The sequence below is a fragment of the Arachis hypogaea genome, chromosome 18 (genome assembly GCF_003086295.3).
Source record: "Arachis hypogaea cultivar Tifrunner chromosome 18, arahy.Tifrunner.gnm2.J5K5, whole genome shotgun sequence".
Lineage (NCBI taxonomy): Eukaryota > Viridiplantae > Streptophyta > Magnoliopsida > Fabales > Fabaceae > Arachis > Arachis hypogaea.
In genome coordinates, this window is record NC_092053.1 from 123,344,124 (window position 1) to 123,363,513 (window position 19,390).

Below are 19,390 nucleotides of genomic sequence, written 5' to 3' on the forward strand. Positions count from 1 at the left end.
AGGAGACTTGTAAATATATGGTGGTGGGGGTGGAGAGTTAAAATAATAGGGAGGAGGAGGAGATTTGTTGATATATGGAGGTGGTGGAGAAAGAGAAGGAGAAGGTGGAGGAGGAGATTTATAATAATATGGAGGAGGTGGCGACGGAGAAGGTGGTGGTGGAGACTTGTAAATGTATGAAGATGGAGGAGGGGGAGACTTGTACATATAGGGTGGGTGAGGTTTATGTGCGGGTGGCGCCGCCTGTGGAGCTGGGTGGTAGGGAGAGTTGTGGCCTCCATAATAATTAAGGACTCTGATCATCATCAGCAGCAACATTTGTAACACCCTAACTACCAAAGCTCGCACTTCCGGCTGTGCGACTCTGATAGCTCGGACATTACGACGACACTTATATTATTTAATACTAAAATATGAGCCTGTTTAAAATTTTAAACCGCAATACCGCTCCCAAAGATACTTTCATTCGATAACGTACATCCATAAATACCATTCAACTTACAACAACTCATAAAGAGTACATCCATATATATATATACATAAATATATATAAATAATATTACAAACATAATACAATACAATTCCTATCCCTCTTACAGATTATATCGAGATAAAGGCGAGGGTACAATAAACCATAACTAAAACAATATAGAGCATCATAACAACAATTAAATAAGCTCTTCGTAACTTCTGCGCCTATATCCTGAAAGGGGAAAAATGTAGGGGGGTGAGAACATCATCCTCGAAAGGGTTCTCAGTAGAGGGTTTTTGGGAATTACTGTAATAGGATACATGAAGATAAACCGTACCAATGATTAATAACCATCTTATGCCTCTTTTCAAAAACAACCGTTTACAATAAAAGAGAAATCTGAAATCCTTTTTCTAAAAGAAGAAACTGTTCATTTAAAACAATATTCAAAAGCATTTCAGAAGGTTTATCTATGCTGAACCAAATTAGCCTTTCACGCATTTCCAAACCATAACCACAATACCGAAACCAACCATCGGTCCATCTCAATCCAACCACGGCCCTAGGCCCAAACAATCCAACCAACAACCAATCACCACAATCCAACAGAGTCCCAGATGCAAACACAGGAAGGAAGTTCAAGCACAAACAAACAGTTATTACAAGTAGAACAGTTAGCAATTAATCACATAGGCAAACCAAGTATAATATGCACACCCAACCAATGTCACACAAATGCATATGATGCATGCCTGTCCCTAGTGGCTGATGATATCATCTGTCGGTTATAGAGCCAACCCGATAAGTCCTGGTAGCTAACCATTGGACTGTCCCTCTGTCGTGCATCCCCAACTCGAGTTATACTCATCATAAACTTGATCATAATCATGATCCATATCCATCACCCTCACTGGTGAATATTTATCCATCACCATCACTGGTGAATATTTATGGGGGCGAGCTCATCCGGGCCTTTCACAGTGCCCGGCCACACTTACGACATAGGGTCAACAGAGTATCAAGTCTCGACCTGGAGCACGTGGTGGCTAGCCACTGCTACTACCCAGGGAAACTCGTATCTCAGATAGTGGAAGTGCAACATTCACATTTATCAATGATTCAGCATAAACATGCATTCAATCTCATCCATGGATCAACATCCATCTCAGCCATCCGGCTCACGGTTCAGTCCAGAACCAGCCAATATTCATATCATACACAGCCATTCCAGCTCACGGTTCAATCCAAAACCAACCAATATGTATAATCATACACAGCCATTCCGGCTCACAACAAAACAGCACTTCCACCATTCAACATCATTAAATTCATAAAGTCGGCATTTAAGCCATAAATCATTTCCTCAATTCATTTCACTTTGAAATCGAGTTTCAACTCTTTTCAGCCTTGGCTTTAAAGATCTCATTTCTCAAATCATTTTAGGCTCATAAGCCACTTTTACTCAAGGTAAATTCCCCTTTGAAAACAATGCCACTCTCGGCATCCTCTTTCCAAACTTCCATAACCATGGCAAGTTAAAGATTCTTTTTGGAAACACTCAAAATCATCCATTCAACAATGGGATTTTATAACAAAGTTTCTCGGCAGAGTCCCAAGTCTTTAGGGGAGAATAACATATCTCATTTCGCCAAAATCATTTAAAATCATTAAAACATTGGCTTTCTGATTTGAGTAAGAAAATAGGATCTAAGCCAAACCGAGTCACGTAACCTTTACTTCTTTCAAAACCATTTCCTTTACTTAAACAAAACCGGCTTCAATTCCATAATTAAATCTGAAGCGTTTCAAACTGATAAGAGAATCATTTTTGTTGTGTTAAACTAGAGTTCAAAAGATACTTTGAATCTTATTTAAAACGTCAAAATAATGAGGCTCATCAATCGAAATCCAATTCCTTTTAAAATCACGAAAACTCTCCCAAGGGACAATCTTTGTGTTTAATAGAGAAAAACATAAACCCGTTTTACCTTTTAAAACAGCCTCAAAGCAAAATTCTCTTTCAAATGACTTGTACCCAAAGACATACTGTTCTTCTTGGAAAATAAGGATAAATCATGATTCTCTTTTCAATAATTCTTTCAAAGCATAACTTCATTGCTTTCTTAATTGCTCTAAGTAAAGGTAATAAAGAAGCCATAATTTCACAATCCTCAAAATAGATAGGAAAGGCATTAAACTCAAAATTCCCCAATTAACATTTCAAATAAGGACTCGGATTCTATAGAAATTTCGGCAGCACCTCCCCTAAAACTTGGACTTTTGCCACCCGTTTCGGGTCCCAACTAAACCGTTTCTCATTCCTTTTCAACAGCTCAAAACCAGAAATCAATTCAAAAGCAAGCTAAATCCAACAGTCGCCTCAGTGGCATATCTCAAGGAAGCCATTTCAAAAAATCAACTCAATATCAACCGATTTAACTCATTTCCAAAGCTTTAAAGAATCGGTTCAGCAATAAATCATTTATCAAAACCAAATCAATTAAAGCAACACAGGCTGAATTTCAAGAGTATTCTATCTTCCACATCATCAAAATAATTGACTCAATTCAAACCAATCCTCAACGGATTAAACTCATTTCAAATCTTTAAAGAATCAATTTCAAACATTACATTTCACAAGCCACACAACAATTCGGCCAAACCAACATCCATAATCATTCGAGTCAATCAAATAATACATAAGGCAGATACAATCACCAAATACACAATATCTCACATCAGTACCCATATGTAATAATTCCAATAATAAACTATAGTTTTTGGAAAGCGCCCCTACCTCAAAACGCAAATTCCATAACTCAAACGCGTCACCGAGTCCTTTCCGCATCGACCCGAAATCAACAATCAAAATCCCGGCTACCAAAACCTCAGCTCCAAACCGTTTTCTCAGCAACCACAACGACTCTAATCACAATATATAATAACCGATATTAACTCTCATAACAACAAATGCTACAACTCCTCAACGCATAATAGAGCAGTAACTGGAGGCCTTTCAGATCGAAACGCTTACCGAACCGAAGGAACAGCTGAACCGAAACAACGGCGGTCTCTGAACCGGTTCGGCGGCAGCCCCAGGAGCCATCCTAGGCGGCAACGGTGATCAGACTCCGGCGACTGAAATCAATATACAGTGATTGTAACGTTTCCGGAAACTCAAGAGAAACGAAACCCAATACTTAAAACCTTACCGGCAGGATTCTCCGGTGACGGCAGAAACAGCCAGAGGCTTCGGCGGCGGTCCCAGAAGTCACGGAACCACTCCCGGCGGCCGGAGTCACAGAGAGGCAGCTCCCTTCTCCGGCAGCGACACCTGCGGCGGCATGAATCCCTTTTTGACGGTGGCAGCTCCGGCGAAGGCAGCGCCGGCGACACAAACGACGGCTGGACGCGGTGGTTGGACTCCCAACCCAGCCTCAGATCTCTCTCGCCTGTTCTGCTCCCGAACTCTCTTCTTCTGGCTCTGCCATACATGACAGCGGCTGACCCTGTGGCGAGGACGACGGCGGCTTCCAGACACGGCGTCTTCTCCCCTCCGGCCATGGCTCGCATCTCCTCCCTCTCCAGGTCGCGATTCGAACGGCGACGGCAAGGAGGATTCGACGGCAAAAGGCTGGCGAAGTCGGCGGCGCTGTGTCTCCCCCTCACCCGCGAGCTCGACGTTGGCTCCAAGGTGGACTAGCGGCGGCACGGGCAACAGCGCGGCTTATAGGTGACAGCGACGCGGTGAGTTCCCCTTCTCCTCTCAGTGACACGGCGCGACCCATGGCTCCGTGGACGGAACGACCCTGGCGGCGCAGATCGGTAGCAGCGGCAGCAACGTGGCCTCCTTCCCCCTTTCTTTTCCGGTCTCCTCTACTCCCCCTCAGATCTCTATTTCTCTTTGTTTCTTTCTTTCTTGGAGAATAAAGAAAACTGCCTGTGTTGTTGTTGTTGCTGCGCAGCAAAGGTAGTGAGGAAAGGTGTTGGGCTGCGCAGCGTGGAGGAAGGATGGAAGAGAATGGGTTTAGCAAAATTAGGGTTAGGGGCATTATGGTAATTTCACTCAAAAATAGGGATAATATAGTAATTGAAACCCCAATTAAATCTAACACTAATTGTATATAAAAATACTATTTGCTCCTCATTTTTACAAATTATTTTCAATAAAATGTCCCAACCAAATAATTAGAAATAATATACTTAATTTCTTCATTTTCCAAAATAGCAGTAATAATATTTAAAGTATTATTCAACTAATCCAAATCATATAAAATCCTTATTATTTCATAACTATCAACCTTATACTTTAAATATAGAAAATAATCCAATAATTATAAAATTGGATAATAATCATAACTCGTCTCAAATTCGATAAATCAAAACTTGCCTTAATTATCTTTAATAAAACAGTTTCTGAAATTAAGGCTATAAATAACCATAGGATTGAGACTTGATCATAATAAGACTTTTCAAAGGTCCTGGGTCTTACATCCTACCCACCTTATAAAAATTTTTGCCCTCGAAAATTGATACAAAATGAAAGAAATTCCATAACAGTTCACCCTTGAACACATTTAAGGAATAAGCAAAAATATCTCAAAATATAATCATATATACAATTTTCAAATACTTTGATTGTCATAAGCATAAGGAGGCAAAGGTAGGAGCATGGTCGCAAAGCAAACATTACCAGATAGGCTCAATGCAAAAGATAACATGGGTCAATCATGTGATAGTAGGGCAAGGCATCAAAAGCTATAAAACAGGATGGAGTTAAAACGATGTGCTCAATATCCGCACACTAATCTCATATCGACCTCAAAGTTTCAACTTTCCAACTCCATCAAGCACTTTACAATCCCATACTCAATCACAAGCCTTACAACCACAAACCCGTTCGCAAGGAACAAAATGCCCACAACTCATACGTTGCACACCTACCGCTTCAACTTCCGTATACACATCACATCTTAAAGAACTAACGTATCGCGTTACTACGCCTACAAGTCGCACGTGATACCAAAACAATTCTCGAGTCTACTCAGAAGAATATGAGATCTTAGAAAGGAGAGACGGATGTCAAAGACAATAGTCATAGATTTGAAAGAATATATCCAATCCCAGATAAACATGGATGTTCAAGCAATAAAGTTTGCTAGACATAATTCAATTGACAACTTCAAAGATAACTCTTAGATCAAAGAAGTTCAATAGGATCAACAAGAAGATAACCAGCGCATCAGCTTGAAACAAACTCAAACTGAGTCGATGAAGTATGAGGTTTACAAAAGAGAATATCTCAAACCCAAGGCAAAGCTCACAAAACTCAAGGGCATGATTAAAAATACTTCTGAATACATTGTTCTTAAAAGAATCGAAAACTTGCAGGAAAATCACCTCGCAGTCTAAAAGAAAAGTTAAGCAACAAATGTCCTTCAAGAGAGTAACAAAAGCATAAATGTGGCTTTACTTCAATACAATTCCATGTTGAAGTAGATTTTGTAGAGTTCCAAAAACAAATGCACACAACTTTGGCTAAGAGCTAAAATATTTCCTCAAATATTTTAGAAAGATAATTAAATGCACAACTTAACCAAAAGCAGTTCATAAAAACTCGGAAATAATCAGATGCTTGTTCGAAATTCTCAAAATTTCATATTCAAACAAGCCTGTATAACATTTATAGCAAGTACGAAAGAGGAAGTTAAACTCTTTTTTAGAAAAGAAACTCCGAGATAAAAATTTGCTTACAATCTGGTAAGGAAATAAGTGGTGCGTTACAAACAAACCGGTTTCCACTAAACAAGGAAACTTTCCAAAACCTCATTTAAAATAGCGCATGCCGATTTTTAAATTAACTTCATCAATATTGAACAATGGTTTCAATCTAAATCAAGAAACAGAAAATAAATTCCGTTTAAAACTTCTTACAAGAGAATTCAAAACTTCTTTAAAAAGTCCAAAACAATACTCCAAAAGTGTTCTTGAAATCTCCATCTCAGAAGAACATTCAAGAAGTTTAAGATGTACTAAAAAGGAGTCAAGCCTTGCAAGAAAGGATCTTAAATTAGAGTAGTTCAAACAAGATCCACTAAGCATGAAATATCAAACAAGTTTTAAATTGATCCAAAAGAATACAAAAGTCACAGAAAAGACAACTCAATCATTTGTAATTCTTCAATGATAAATCTTTAACTAAAAACTCTTGTAGAGATAATGGGAGAATAAACAATGTACTATCCTGAAACGAATCAAACTGACCCACATAAGGATGAGATTCACAAGAGGGGACAAACCAAGATCAATGGTAATGTTCACAAGATGTAAAAGATTAGTTAAAAACAGAATCACGTATGACATTCATAGAGGTGAAAAGCTTAAGAAGGAACCAGTCCGTTCATAAGAAGAAGCTATGAATCCAACATTTTCAAAAGAACAACAATGGCATAAACTATGTAGTATGCTAAACCAAACTCAATTCAAAATAAGTTAAGTAAAGCTTATCAAACGAAACTCAACCGGAATGAAAGCGAAAAATTCTTTCTTTCCAGTATTTCAGAAAATATCCAAATACACAATCAAATAAAGATGTCCATTGGCACTATAGTAAAATTACTAGAAGGTCAAAATTTACTTTTAAAATAAGTACAATTGCATAAACCAGTAAAAGTACAGGCAAAGTATTAGAAAGAAATAGTTGTTAAACTGTATAAATAATTTCAAAGTCTCATATATAGAAAAGCATATATCTAATCAACAGCAATTTATAAAATCTCAAAATTGGCTGTGATCACTGTCAAGTAAGAGAAAAACTGAATCAACAATTTCTCAAAGAATGGACTCAGAATCCGGAGTTAAAAGTCACAGCACATTAAGACAGGTTCAAGGCCATATCAAAGAATACTTGAATCAAGAAGAACTCAAACAGAGGAAGATAGATGCAACAAAGATCTTAAACCAGCATATGCACTTAAGGTCAAACAAGAATACATATGGATAGAGGAATAGAGTGAAGACATCAAATTACTCTTCAAAAGGTCTAGCAAATAAGAACTTCAAGTTAGGATATGAAAGAACATGCCAACTCGAACAGAATTCAAGACACACAACTGAATAGCCTCGAGAAGTAGTTTCCAACTTTTCCAAAACCCGCGATTCGCTTTACTCAAAACTAGGATTTCATCTATGATAACCCATCAGTGCTTTCATATACATATTTCACTAGTATTAAGCCGGCCAAACTTAATATCAGGAATTATGCAACGCAAGACTAACAGCGTTAATCAATAGACCGTCATGTGCATAAAGCTATAATTCTCGTCTTTCGACAAGACCTAATGCATGACAAACACTCAGAGTATGCAACTGAAGCATAGTCAGTCCATTCCTCAGGCTCTACAGGAAGAACTGCTCTGATACCATAATGTAACACCCTAACTACCAAAGCTCGCACTTCCGGCTGTGCGACTCTGATAGCTCGGACATTACGACGACACTTATATTATTTAATACTAAAATATGAGCCTGTTTAAAATTTTAAACCGCAATACCGCTCCCAAAGATACTTTCATTCGATAACGTACATCCATAAATACCATTCAACTTACAACAACTCATAAAGAGTACATCCATATATATATATACATAAATATATATAAATAATATTACAAACATAATACAATACAATTCCTATCCCTCTTACAGATTATATCGAGATAAAGGCGAGGGTACAATAAACCATAACTAAAACAATATAGAGCATCATAACAACAATTAAATAAGCTCTTCGTAACTTCTGCGCCCATATCCTGAAAGGGGAAAAATGTAGGGGGGTGAGAACATCATCCTCGAAAGGGTTCTCAGTAGAGGGTTTTTGGGAATTACTGTAATAGGATACATGAAGATAAACCGTACCAATGATTAATAACCATCTTATGCCTCTTTTCAAAAACAACCGTTTACAATAAAAGAGAAATCTGAAATCCTTTTTCTAAAAGAAGAAACTGTTCATTTAAAACAATATTCAAAAGCATTTCAGAAGGTTTATCTATGCTGAACCAAATTAGCCTTTCACGCATTTCCAAACCATAACCACAATACCGAAACCAACCATCGGTCCATCTCAATCCAACCACGGCCCTAGGCCCAAACAATCCAACCAACAACCAATCACCACAATCCAACAGAGTCCCAGATGCAAACACAGGAAGGAAGTTCAATCACAAACAAACAGTTATTACAAGTAGAACAGTTAGCAATTAATCACATAGGCAAACCAAGTATAATATGCACACCCAACCAATGTCACACAAATGCATATGATGCATGCCTGTCCCTAGTGGCTGATGATATCATCTGTCGGTTATAGATCCAACCCGATAAGTCCTGGTAGCTAACCATTGGACTGTCCCTCTGTCGTGCATCCCCAACTCGAGTTATACTCATCATAAACTTGATCATAATCATGATCCATATCCATCACCCTCACTGGTGAATATTTATCCATCACCATCACTGGTGAATATTTATGGGGGCGAGCTCATCCGGGCCTTTCACAGTGCCCGGCCACACTTACGACATAGGGTCAACAGAGTATCAAGTCTCGACCTGGAGCACGTGGTGGCTAGCCACTGCTACTACCCAGGGAAACTCGTATCTCAGATAGTGGAAGTGCAACATTCACATTTATCAATGATTCAGCATAAACATGCATTCAATCTCATCCATGGATCAACATCCATCTCAGCCATCCGGCTCACGGTTCAGTCCAGAACCAGCCAATATTCATATCATACACAGCCATTCCGGCTCACGGTTCAATCCAAAACCAACCAATATGTATAATCATACACAGCCATTCCGGCTCACAACAAAACAGCACTTCCACCATTCAACATCATTAAATTCATAAAGTCGGCATTTAAGCCATAAATCATTTCCTCAATTCATTTCACTTTGAAATCGAGTTTCAACTCTTTTCAGCCTTGGCTTTAAAGATCTCATTTCTCAAATCATTTTAGGCTCATAAGCCACTTTTACTCAAGGTAAATTCCCCTTTGAAAACAATGCCACTCTCGGCATCCTCTTTCCAAACTTCCATAACCATGGCAAGTTAAAGATTCTTTTTGGAAACACTCAAAATCATCCATTCAACAATGGGATTTTATAACAAAGTTTCTCGGCAGAGTCCCAAGTCTTTAGGGGAGAATAACATATCTCATTTCGCCAAAATCATTTAAAATCATTAAAACATTGGCTTTCTGATTTGAGTAAGAAAATAGGATCTAAGCCAAACCGAGTCACGTAACCTTTACTTCTTTCAAAACCATTTCCTTTACTTAAACAAAACCGGCTTCAATTCCATAATTAAATCTGAAGCGTTTCAAACTGATAAGAGAATCATTTTTGTTGTGTTAAACTAGAGTTCAAAAGATACTTTGAATCTTATTTAAAACGTCAAAATAATGAGGCTCATCAATCGAAATCCAATTCCTTTTAAAATCACGAAAACTCTCCCAAGGGACAATCTTTGTGTTTAATAGAGAAAAACATAAACCCGTTTTACCTTTTAAAACAGCCTCAAAGCAAAATTCTCTTTCAAATGACTTGTACCCAAAGACATACTGTTCTTCTTGGAAAATAAGGATAAATCATGATTCTCTTTTCAATAATTCTTTCAAAGCATAACTTCATTGCTTTCTTAATTGCTCTAAGTAAAGGTAATAAAGAAGCCATAATTTCACAATCCTCAAAATAGATAGGAAAGGCATTAAACTCAAAATTCCCCAATTAACATTTCAAATAAGGACTCGGATTCTATAGAAATTTCGGCAGCACCTCCCCTAAAACTTGGACTTTTGCCACCCGTTTCGGGTCCCAACTAAACCGTTTCTCATTCCTTTTCAACAGCTCAAAACCAGAAATCAATTCAAAAGCAAGCTAAATCCAACAGTCGCCTCAGTGGCATATCTCAAGGAAGCCATTTCAAAAAATCAACTCAATATCAACCGATTTAACTCATTTCCAAAGCTTTAAAGAATCGGTTCAGCAATAAATCATTTATCAAAACCAAATCAATTAAAGCAACACAGGCTGAATTTCAAGAGTATTCTATCTTCCACATCATCAAAATAATTGACTCAATTCAAACCAATCCTCAACGGATTAAACTCATTTCAAATCTTTAAAGAATCAATTTCAAACATTACATTTCACAAGCCACACAACAATTCGGCCAAACCAACATCCATAATCATTCGAGTCAATCAAATAATACATAAGGCAGATACAATCACCAAATACACAATATCTCACATCAGTACCCATATGTAATAATTCCAATAATAAACTATAGTTTTTGGAAAGCGCCCCTACCTCAAAACGCAAATTCCATAACTCAAACGCGTCACCGAGTCCTTTCCGCATCGACCCGAAATCAACAATCAAAATCCCGGCTACCAAAACCTCAGCTCCAAACCGTTTTCTCAGCAACCACAACGACTCTAATCACAATATATAATAACCGATATTAACTCTCATAACAACAAATGCTACAACTCCTCAACGCATAATAGAGCAGTAACTGGAGGCCTTTCAGATCGAAACGCTTACCGAACCGAAGGAACAGCTGAACCGAAACAACGGCGGTCTCTGAACCGGTTCGGCGGCAGCCCCAGGAGCCATCCTAGGCGGCAACGGTGATCAGACTCCGGCGACTGAAATCAATATACAGTGATTGTAACGTTTCCGGAAACTCAAGAGAAACGAAACCCAATACTTAAAACCTTACCGGCAGGATTCTCCGGTGACGGCAGAAACAGCCAGAGGCTTCGGCGGCGGTCCCAGAAGTCACGGAACCACTCCCGGCGGCCGGAGTCACAGAGAGGCAGCTCCCTTCTCCGGCAGCGACACCTGCGGCGGCATGAATCCCTTTTTGACGGTGGCAGCTCCGGCGAAGGCAGCGCCGGCGACACAAACGGCGGCTGGACGCGGTGGTTGGACTCCCAACCCAGCCTCAGATCTCTCTCGCCTGTTCTGCTCCCGAACTCTCTTCTTCTGGCTCTGCCATACATGACAGCGGCTGACCCTGTGGCGAGGACGACGGCGGCTTCCAGACACGGCGTCTTCTCCCCTCCGGCCATGGCTCGCATCTCCTCCCTCTCCAGGTCGCGATTCGAACGGCGACGGCAAGGAGGATTCGACGGCGAAAGGCTGGCGAAGTCGGCGGCGCTGTGTCTCCCCCTCACCCGCGAGCTCGACGTTGGCTCCAAGGTGGACTAGCGGCGGCACGGGCAACAGCGCGGCTTATAGGTGACAGCAACGCGGTGAGTTCCCCTTCTTCTCTCAGTGACACGGCGCGACCCATGGCTCCGTGGACGGAACGACCCTGGCGGCGCGGATCGGTAGCAGCGGCAGCAACGTGGCCTCCTTCCCCCTTTCTTTTCCGGTCTCCTCTACTCCCCCTCAGATCTCTATTTCTCTTTGTTTCTTTCTTTCTTGGAGAATAAAGAAAACTGCCTGTGTTGTTGTTGTTGCTGCGCAGCAAAGGTAGTGAGGAAAGGTGTTGGGCTGCGCAGCGTGGAGGAAGGATGGAAGAGAATGGGTTTAGCAAAATTAGGGTTAGGGGCATTATGGTAATTTCACTCAAAAATAGGGATAATATAGTAATTGAAACCCCAATTAAATCTAACACTAATTGTATATAAAAATACTATTTGCTCCTCATTTTTACAAATTATTTTCAATAAAATGTCCCAACCAAATAATTAGAAATAATATACTTAATTTCTTCATTTTCCAAAATAGCAGTAATAATATTTAAAGTATTATTCAACTAATCCAAATCATATAAAATCCTTATTATTTCATAACTATCAACCTTATACTTTAAATATAGAAAATAATCCAATAATTATAAAATTGGATAATAATCATAACTCGTCTCAAATTCGATAAATCAAAACTTGCCTTAATTATCTTTAATAAAACAGTTTCTGAAATTAAGGCTATAAACAACCATAGGATTGAGACTTGATCATAATAAGACTTTTCAAAGGTCCTGGGTCTTACAACATTGATAGCAATTAAGCAAAATGCTAATGCATAAATGAGTGGGGAAATGGATCCTCTCAATTTTTTTTAACAATTGAGGGAGTAAAGTGTAATCTCTCACTATTAATTGTTATAGGTAGGATCAAAAGAAAACATGAGAGAGAGTGTATTAAAGGGTTATATATCACACTTTACTCTCTCAATTTTTTTTCAACAATTGAGAGGATCTATTCCTAATAATCGGAGACAAATGCTTCCATGTCATTGAGGTTCCCATAACAACTAACTCTTATTAAGTGTTAAACCCTAATTAGTCCTCTTTTCCTTACTAATTAGGGTTTATTTTTGTTGCTTGGCATAGTGAGGATTGCAACCCTATATAGTGCAAGCATCCAATACCTTGACTTATAACAATTATTTGTTAAATTCATTAATAGATTGCTGCCTTATTTGTTTTCAACTTGATGTGGCTTCCATAAAACAAAGTTCACATTTTCCACAAAGTCAAGGTTATTTGAGAGGGTTGGTGATGGCATACGCACGTCTTGAGGAACCAGTTTTATTAATTAGTAGCATATGTATGATGTATCAACTATCAAGATTCAAGAGTGTTATTATTTCTCTTCGGGCACTCCAAACTCCAAAGTGTGAAGCAGCTTATCAAAGTCAATCACTAACTTGCTCTAACATGTCTTTTTAATTTCTTTATACTTTGATTTATTTGTTCTTTCATCCATATTTAGCAATATATATTTCTGGATTATAAAAACGTGTTATTAATTAGTGTTATATATTTGCTTTTGTGCTCACATTTTTGTCGGTGAATAATGTTTAAACTGCCTCAAAAGAAAAAAAAAAGAAAAAAACCCTTATCAATGTGCTAACAAAATATAAACCATGCATGATGGCATATGGTAGAAAAGTAGAACTGAAATATTTTCTATAGACATATGTAAATAAATGTTTCTCTAATTCTTTATTAATTTTTATATTTCCTCCAATCCTTTCATCATCTAGGTTTATGTCTACAAGAATTTTAAAGCAAAGTGATTGTATGTGTTAAATATCTTTAAATTTATGAGTCAGTTCAACATATAAATTAAAGGACAATTTACATAAATAAATTATTGGAAATAGAAATTTACACAAATACAATTTTCTAAAACATCTTACATTCATATTTTGAATGAATTTTATGTAAATCGCAACATTCTACCACGGTTTAAGAATTACACGTAATTTGCACAAGTTATCGCTGATTATGTTTAAAACACATATAAGCATAATCCATTGTACTCTATTACAGACTATGACTAAAATGCAAGACATAAATCGCTGCACTTTATCGCAGTTTATGAAGGAATGGTGAAGCATAGTCTGCTATAATCTATAGCGGATTATGAACAGGTGGATTCATTATATACAACAGTTGAAGGTAATTGTGAAGTAGAGTGTCAAATTCACAATGTCTAGTGAAGAGAGTTTTTTAACTCTATTGTATTGCTCTGAAAATTTTTAAAAAAGCAAAAGAGAGGATGTAAAGTTTACTGGAGAACTTTTGAGTGTCTTTATCCGGTTATCGAATACCTTGTCAGATCTAAAAATCAGTATATTGCAGAAGTTTGGGGTGTATGGGATCAAGTGGGTGAAGAATTTATTTTACCAGATCTCTATTGCATTTGTGTCAAATGGTGTGAATGAAATACGATACGTTTGTGATAACATCCGACGAAGATCTGCAGGTTCTGTAAGTGAGAACACACGAGTTGTATGCAAAGTTGGAAGATGGTGTCAACAGTTCTGAAGCATCGTCTCCGAATCCTCAATCGACTGCGTTGAGGGTGCTTCTAGTTCGATGCGTGGTTGCTCCGACTTATCCGTTGGTTGCATCTCTATCTTTTATAATTGGGATGACTAGTTCTCTTTGCATGATTCCTAATTCTGTAGTTGACAGTGAACCGAATCAAGTTGAAAATGCAATGCGAGATGATGATTCGGACGAAGAGTCTGTCGACATAGTTGTGGACAGTGATGAGGATACAAGGAGCAATCTACCTACACAATATGGCCCATCAAGTTCTGGCACACAGCAACATCCTCCACATTTCTTGACCTTGAACTTGGAAGCTATGGGGCAACAGCTGGACTTAGATGCTATCTTTGGGGGTCAGGGATTGCATGATAGAGCCGCTCTTATAAAACTTCAGATTGGGCAATCTTTTCAGAATAAAGAAGAAGCTGTGTAAAGAGTTATACCATCTGTCGTGGAGTTGAGTACAGGATATTAGAGTCAGATCATTTTAAGTACCATGAGAAATGCAAGGAGTTTGGTAAAGGTTGCAATTGGTTGATTCGCATCCCACTTAGGCAATAAAAGGGTACCTAAGAGGTTAGAAGGTACAATGGATTTCACACTTGCTTGGCTACATTGATTTCAAGTGATCACCCACAACTTGATTATTACGTCATTTGTGCGAAAATTTTTCCATTGATTAGAGCCGATGTTGTGGTTACGGTAAAGATGTTGCAGCAAGCTACAGAAGTAACCTATAGTTTCAGAACTACTTACAGAAAGGTTTAGCTGGCAAAGCAGAAGGCAAGAGTACAAATATATGGAGATTGGGAAGAGTCCTACGGCGAGTTGTCCCGTTGGATGCTTGGTGTGCAGTCCACCATGAGTAGATAGTAGCATCATAATGTAAGCACGGGCATATATACGCACCGTATCCTCACTCGCATCGGCTGGGAGCACCCTAAACCTCTCATCGAACTATGTAAAGTGGATTGTCATCTGCTTGACTTTATTCGGTAGCGGCAGCTCGCCGAATAACTCCTGAAATCACTCCCACGCTGGTCTGCCATCTTCAATAAACTGTTTAGAGTCAGTGAGGCACCTACTAACAGTCTCTCCATCATGGGCAACCCCAACTGATACGTCCTGCAGTATGATGGTACACTCTCCAAATGGCATGTGGAAGCTGTGTGTCTTAGGATGCCACCTCTCAATGAATGTACTCACCAATCTATAAGCTCATCCACTCAAAACCAATGAGTGTTCATCTTAGTCAAGTGATACAAACCATCCCTTTCCAAATAAGGTATGATCCGGTCATGCAAAGGCATATTTTGTTTCCTCTTAATACTGTAAATACACTTAGTTGACTGCATTATATGAAAAAAATAACTACGCAATTTATGAAAATATCCTAATCAGATTTTAAATACATAAATGCGTGTTTTCTATTTAATCTTTTAAACATACAAAAATTATATAGATGTTACGTGAAAATAAAAAATATAAAAATTCTAAAACATGCAAGCCTAAACCATAAATCATTTATGAAAAAGTCCTAATCAGATTTCAGATACATAATGTGTGTTATTTATCTAATCTTTTAAATAAAACTGGATATATGTTATGTGAGAAAAAAAATATAAAAATTCTAAAACATAAAAGTCTAACTCATAGATTATTTATAAAAAATATCCTCATCAACAAATAAATATACAAATACGTGTTATTTATCCAATCTTTTAAATATACAAAAATTGCAAAAATATTAGGTAAGACAAAATATAAAAAGACTTATATATTTAAACAGTTACAACTAATCTCTTAATGCAACGACAACTCTTATAGTTAGAGAAAGTTTAGGAGGCCAGCAGTTTTATTAAAATTTGGCCAGCACTTAACCATCAAAAGAAAAATGAGTAATCATACACCATTAGATATAATCTCACATCATTAAAAATATCAATGATGGCTAATTGATGACTACAAATCATTACTGGCCCCCAAATACTCCTCCTTACCGTTAAAAAAAAAACTAACCTCTTCATTAATACTTACAGCAATGAGAGCAATGCCGTTTCAACTGGTATAAGCGATTTTCTTCAGCCATAGTCCCACTAGAATATGGTATTCTAAAATTCTCTCTCAACCTCCTCTCAATCTAAAATTTGTTCACACAAGTAAATGAAGAATCTGTTACTGATTATCGCCGTTTTATAATGCTGCAACACATAAACTGTAACAGCCTCTAGCAGATTATGCTTCACCATTTCTTCATAAACCGCGACAAAATGCAGCAGTTTATAGCTTGTATTTTAGTCATTATCTGCGATATGGTACAACAAATTATGTTTGTGTGTTTTTTAAACGTAATTCACGATAACCTATAACGAATTACTTATAATTCTTAAACCGTAGTAGGGTACCACAGTTTGCATAGAATTCATTCAGGACATAAATGTAAACTGTTTCAAAAAATTATATTTGTATAAATTTAATTTTCTAATAATTTATTTATGTAAATTATCTTAAATTAAATTCAGCCATAATAGTTAGGTATATATATACTAACAGTAACTATTAAAATAGAATAAATATTAGAATATAAAATATATATTAAAAATAAATTTAATTATATATATACATAATAATTAATTTTAATTTATAAATAATATTTTTTATTAAAATCTAAGTCCACATTTTAGTAGAATTATATAAAAAGACGATAACATAATACATATGTGTTTTTACTTCAATTTTGTCTTTCATTCATTTGATTGGCTCTAATTACTAATGTTCTGATAGTGTTTTATTAATTTACCCACTTAATTAGGGAAAATCAACTCTTTTAATTCAATAGAAAATATAAAAAAAATTTAAAAAAAAATAAAAGATAAGAAGAAAAAAAAAGAAAGGAAAGAGAACAAAATTAATCTAGTCAATATTCCCGTTGTAATTTCTTATTCCTTCACTTCCTAGTACATTTATATTTTGATATTCTTCCTATTCATATGTAACATTTTTTGTAATAAAAACTGATCAACATTCTTATATCTGGTGGGCATAGTTTTTTAAGTTATATGCTTAATATAATGTTACAGCTGTTATTACTTCTTATATAATTATGTGGTTAGGAACATGTTTTGAGGTGATCGAGTAGATATATTTATTTTTAATTTTAAAATTATCATTTTTAATTGTAAATCTCAACGACTTTTTTTTTTTAAATTAAAGCAAAGATAGTAAAGATAAAAAAAATACTATACATCAAAATCTTTTTATTAACAAAGACTAATCAATATTATAACTAATATTATTTTAAATTATTTAACTTAATTAATTGAATTTAGTTCATAAAAAAATTTTAGATATATATCACTACCTAAAAAAAAAAGATCTTTTCAATTAGCAGAGATAAAAACAGTGTAAAAAATTTAAACAAATATATAAAAACTAATTTTTAATTTTAAAAAATATCCCAAAACAAAAGCACCTTAAATTATGATATACTACCACTCTTATCATATCATGTCATTGTGGATTTTATTAGTGAAGCCAGGCAACACTTATTTAAATCATTTTATAAGAGAAACAACTACGTATACCTATTGAGTTTTGAAGTTTTCTCTATCAATTTCTTTTAAAAAATAAATATATTAAAAACTATAGCTGTATAAATACACAAGCTTAAAATCGTTCACTGAACCGACCATTTGAAATTATACATATTAATATAAAATGTACATTAAAAATATATAAATTTATTTGAATAATATTCAAATATTAGTTAAATTGATATTTGTATTTGTATTTAAATTTTGAATTTATTAGACAATTATCTTTTTGATATATTTTTATTTATTTAACACCTATAAAGAGATTGTAAATTATATATTGATGGTGTATATATAGTAGATAATTAGATATATAGCAAACACATCATCATTTTCTCTAATCTCTTTTCCTTCTAACATAAACAACACACATGTATAATTAATTTTTAGTGTATACATAATAATTTTGTAAAAACTAAAACACGATTAGCAAAAAAAATATTTATATCCATTTTCTACTCTTTCACAATTTATTGATGACTTAATTAGATGCAGCCCTAGTCTTTTGTTAAATCCTCTGCTAATGATAGTACTAATTAGAGATAAACAATATAGTTGACTAGTAGCGCACGTTTTGCAACTATGGAGGTCTTGTGGTTTGACATGCTAACGTCCCCTTTCTCATTTGCCATGTTTATGTATACTTTACTTAGTGCATGTATTTGTGCCATGCACAAAAATTTGTTATTTTTTATTAATATTTGAGGTATATTTAATAAAAAAATATTTTTCGACATATTAAGTTTTATTATTTACCATTAAACTAACTAAAAATAATTCTAATTTCCTTGCAAGAATCTTGGGATGGAAATATAATTATATATATATATATATATATATATATATATATATATATATATATATATATATATATATATATATATATATATATACCATTTATTGTTATTATTATTGATTGACGGTTCATTTTTATTGTACTGTTATTCTGACAAAATTATTTTCCTAATTAAACGCCTCGTTAATTAGTATGTAATTTACTAATTTGTTTTAATATGAAGATGTAATAAGGAATGCAGAATATAATTGTTCAGGTATATAATATTTCGTCATCTGTATACACAAATTATGTGTACAAAACCGAATAGAGAATACAAAATTTGATACACTAATTCGATGGAACATATATAAATGGTTATAAATAATTATTTTTCTAATGCTTTATGCTGAATTTCTTTTTAAATCAATAAAGATTAAATTTTAGATCTTTAAATTATAGAAATTTTAATATTATATCATAAAATTATTTTTTTAATTTAAATTAATAAATAGAAATATATAAATCATTACATCTTAACGCTAATTAATTATTTGTCAAAATTAGCTTACCTTCTAAAAATCTTTATTAAAATTTAACTTTTAGATTTAGAAGATATATATGTGATGGAAAAAGATATTTTTAAAAAAAAATTGATAACATGAGAAGAATTGAGTTTTAAA

General features: G+C 35.6%; 2 protein-coding genes across 2 annotated transcripts; both read right to left on the bottom strand.

Annotated features, from left to right (window-relative positions):
• Positions 1-442: 442 nt before the first annotated feature.
• LOC112772016 (uncharacterized) lies at positions 443-4,507 on the bottom strand. The gene is made up of 4 exons (XM_025816898.3): positions 3,685-4,507; positions 3,507-3,610; positions 3,270-3,397; positions 443-703 (listed from the first exon to the last, which is right to left on the bottom strand). Exons 1-2 carry the CDS (start codon positions 4,043-4,045, stop codon positions 3,597-3,599), a joined length of 375 nt encoding a protein of 124 aa, XP_025672683.1. The 5' UTR covers positions 4,046-4,507; the 3' UTR covers positions 443-703; positions 3,270-3,397; positions 3,507-3,596.
• Positions 4,508-8,022: 3,515 nt separating this feature from the next.
• On the bottom strand, positions 8,023-12,065 carry LOC112771792 (uncharacterized). Its single transcript, XM_072224200.1, has 4 exons — positions 11,265-12,065; positions 11,087-11,190; positions 10,850-10,977; positions 8,023-8,283 (listed from the first exon to the last, which is right to left on the bottom strand). The coding sequence occupies exons 1-2, from the start codon at positions 11,623-11,625 to the stop codon at positions 11,177-11,179; spliced, it is 375 nt and encodes a 124-aa protein (XP_072080301.1). The 5' UTR covers positions 11,626-12,065; the 3' UTR covers positions 8,023-8,283; positions 10,850-10,977; positions 11,087-11,176.
• Between the last annotated feature and the right edge of the window lie 7,325 nt (positions 12,066-19,390).

Coding starts and splice junctions, on each gene's coding strand:
- LOC112772016 (XM_025816898.3), bottom strand. CDS start 4,045: ATGCGAGCCATGGCCGGAGGGGAGAAGACGCCGTGTCTGGAAGCCGCC.
- LOC112771792 (XM_072224200.1), bottom strand. CDS start 11,625: ATGCGAGCCATGGCCGGAGGGGAGAAGACGCCGTGTCTGGAAGCCGCC.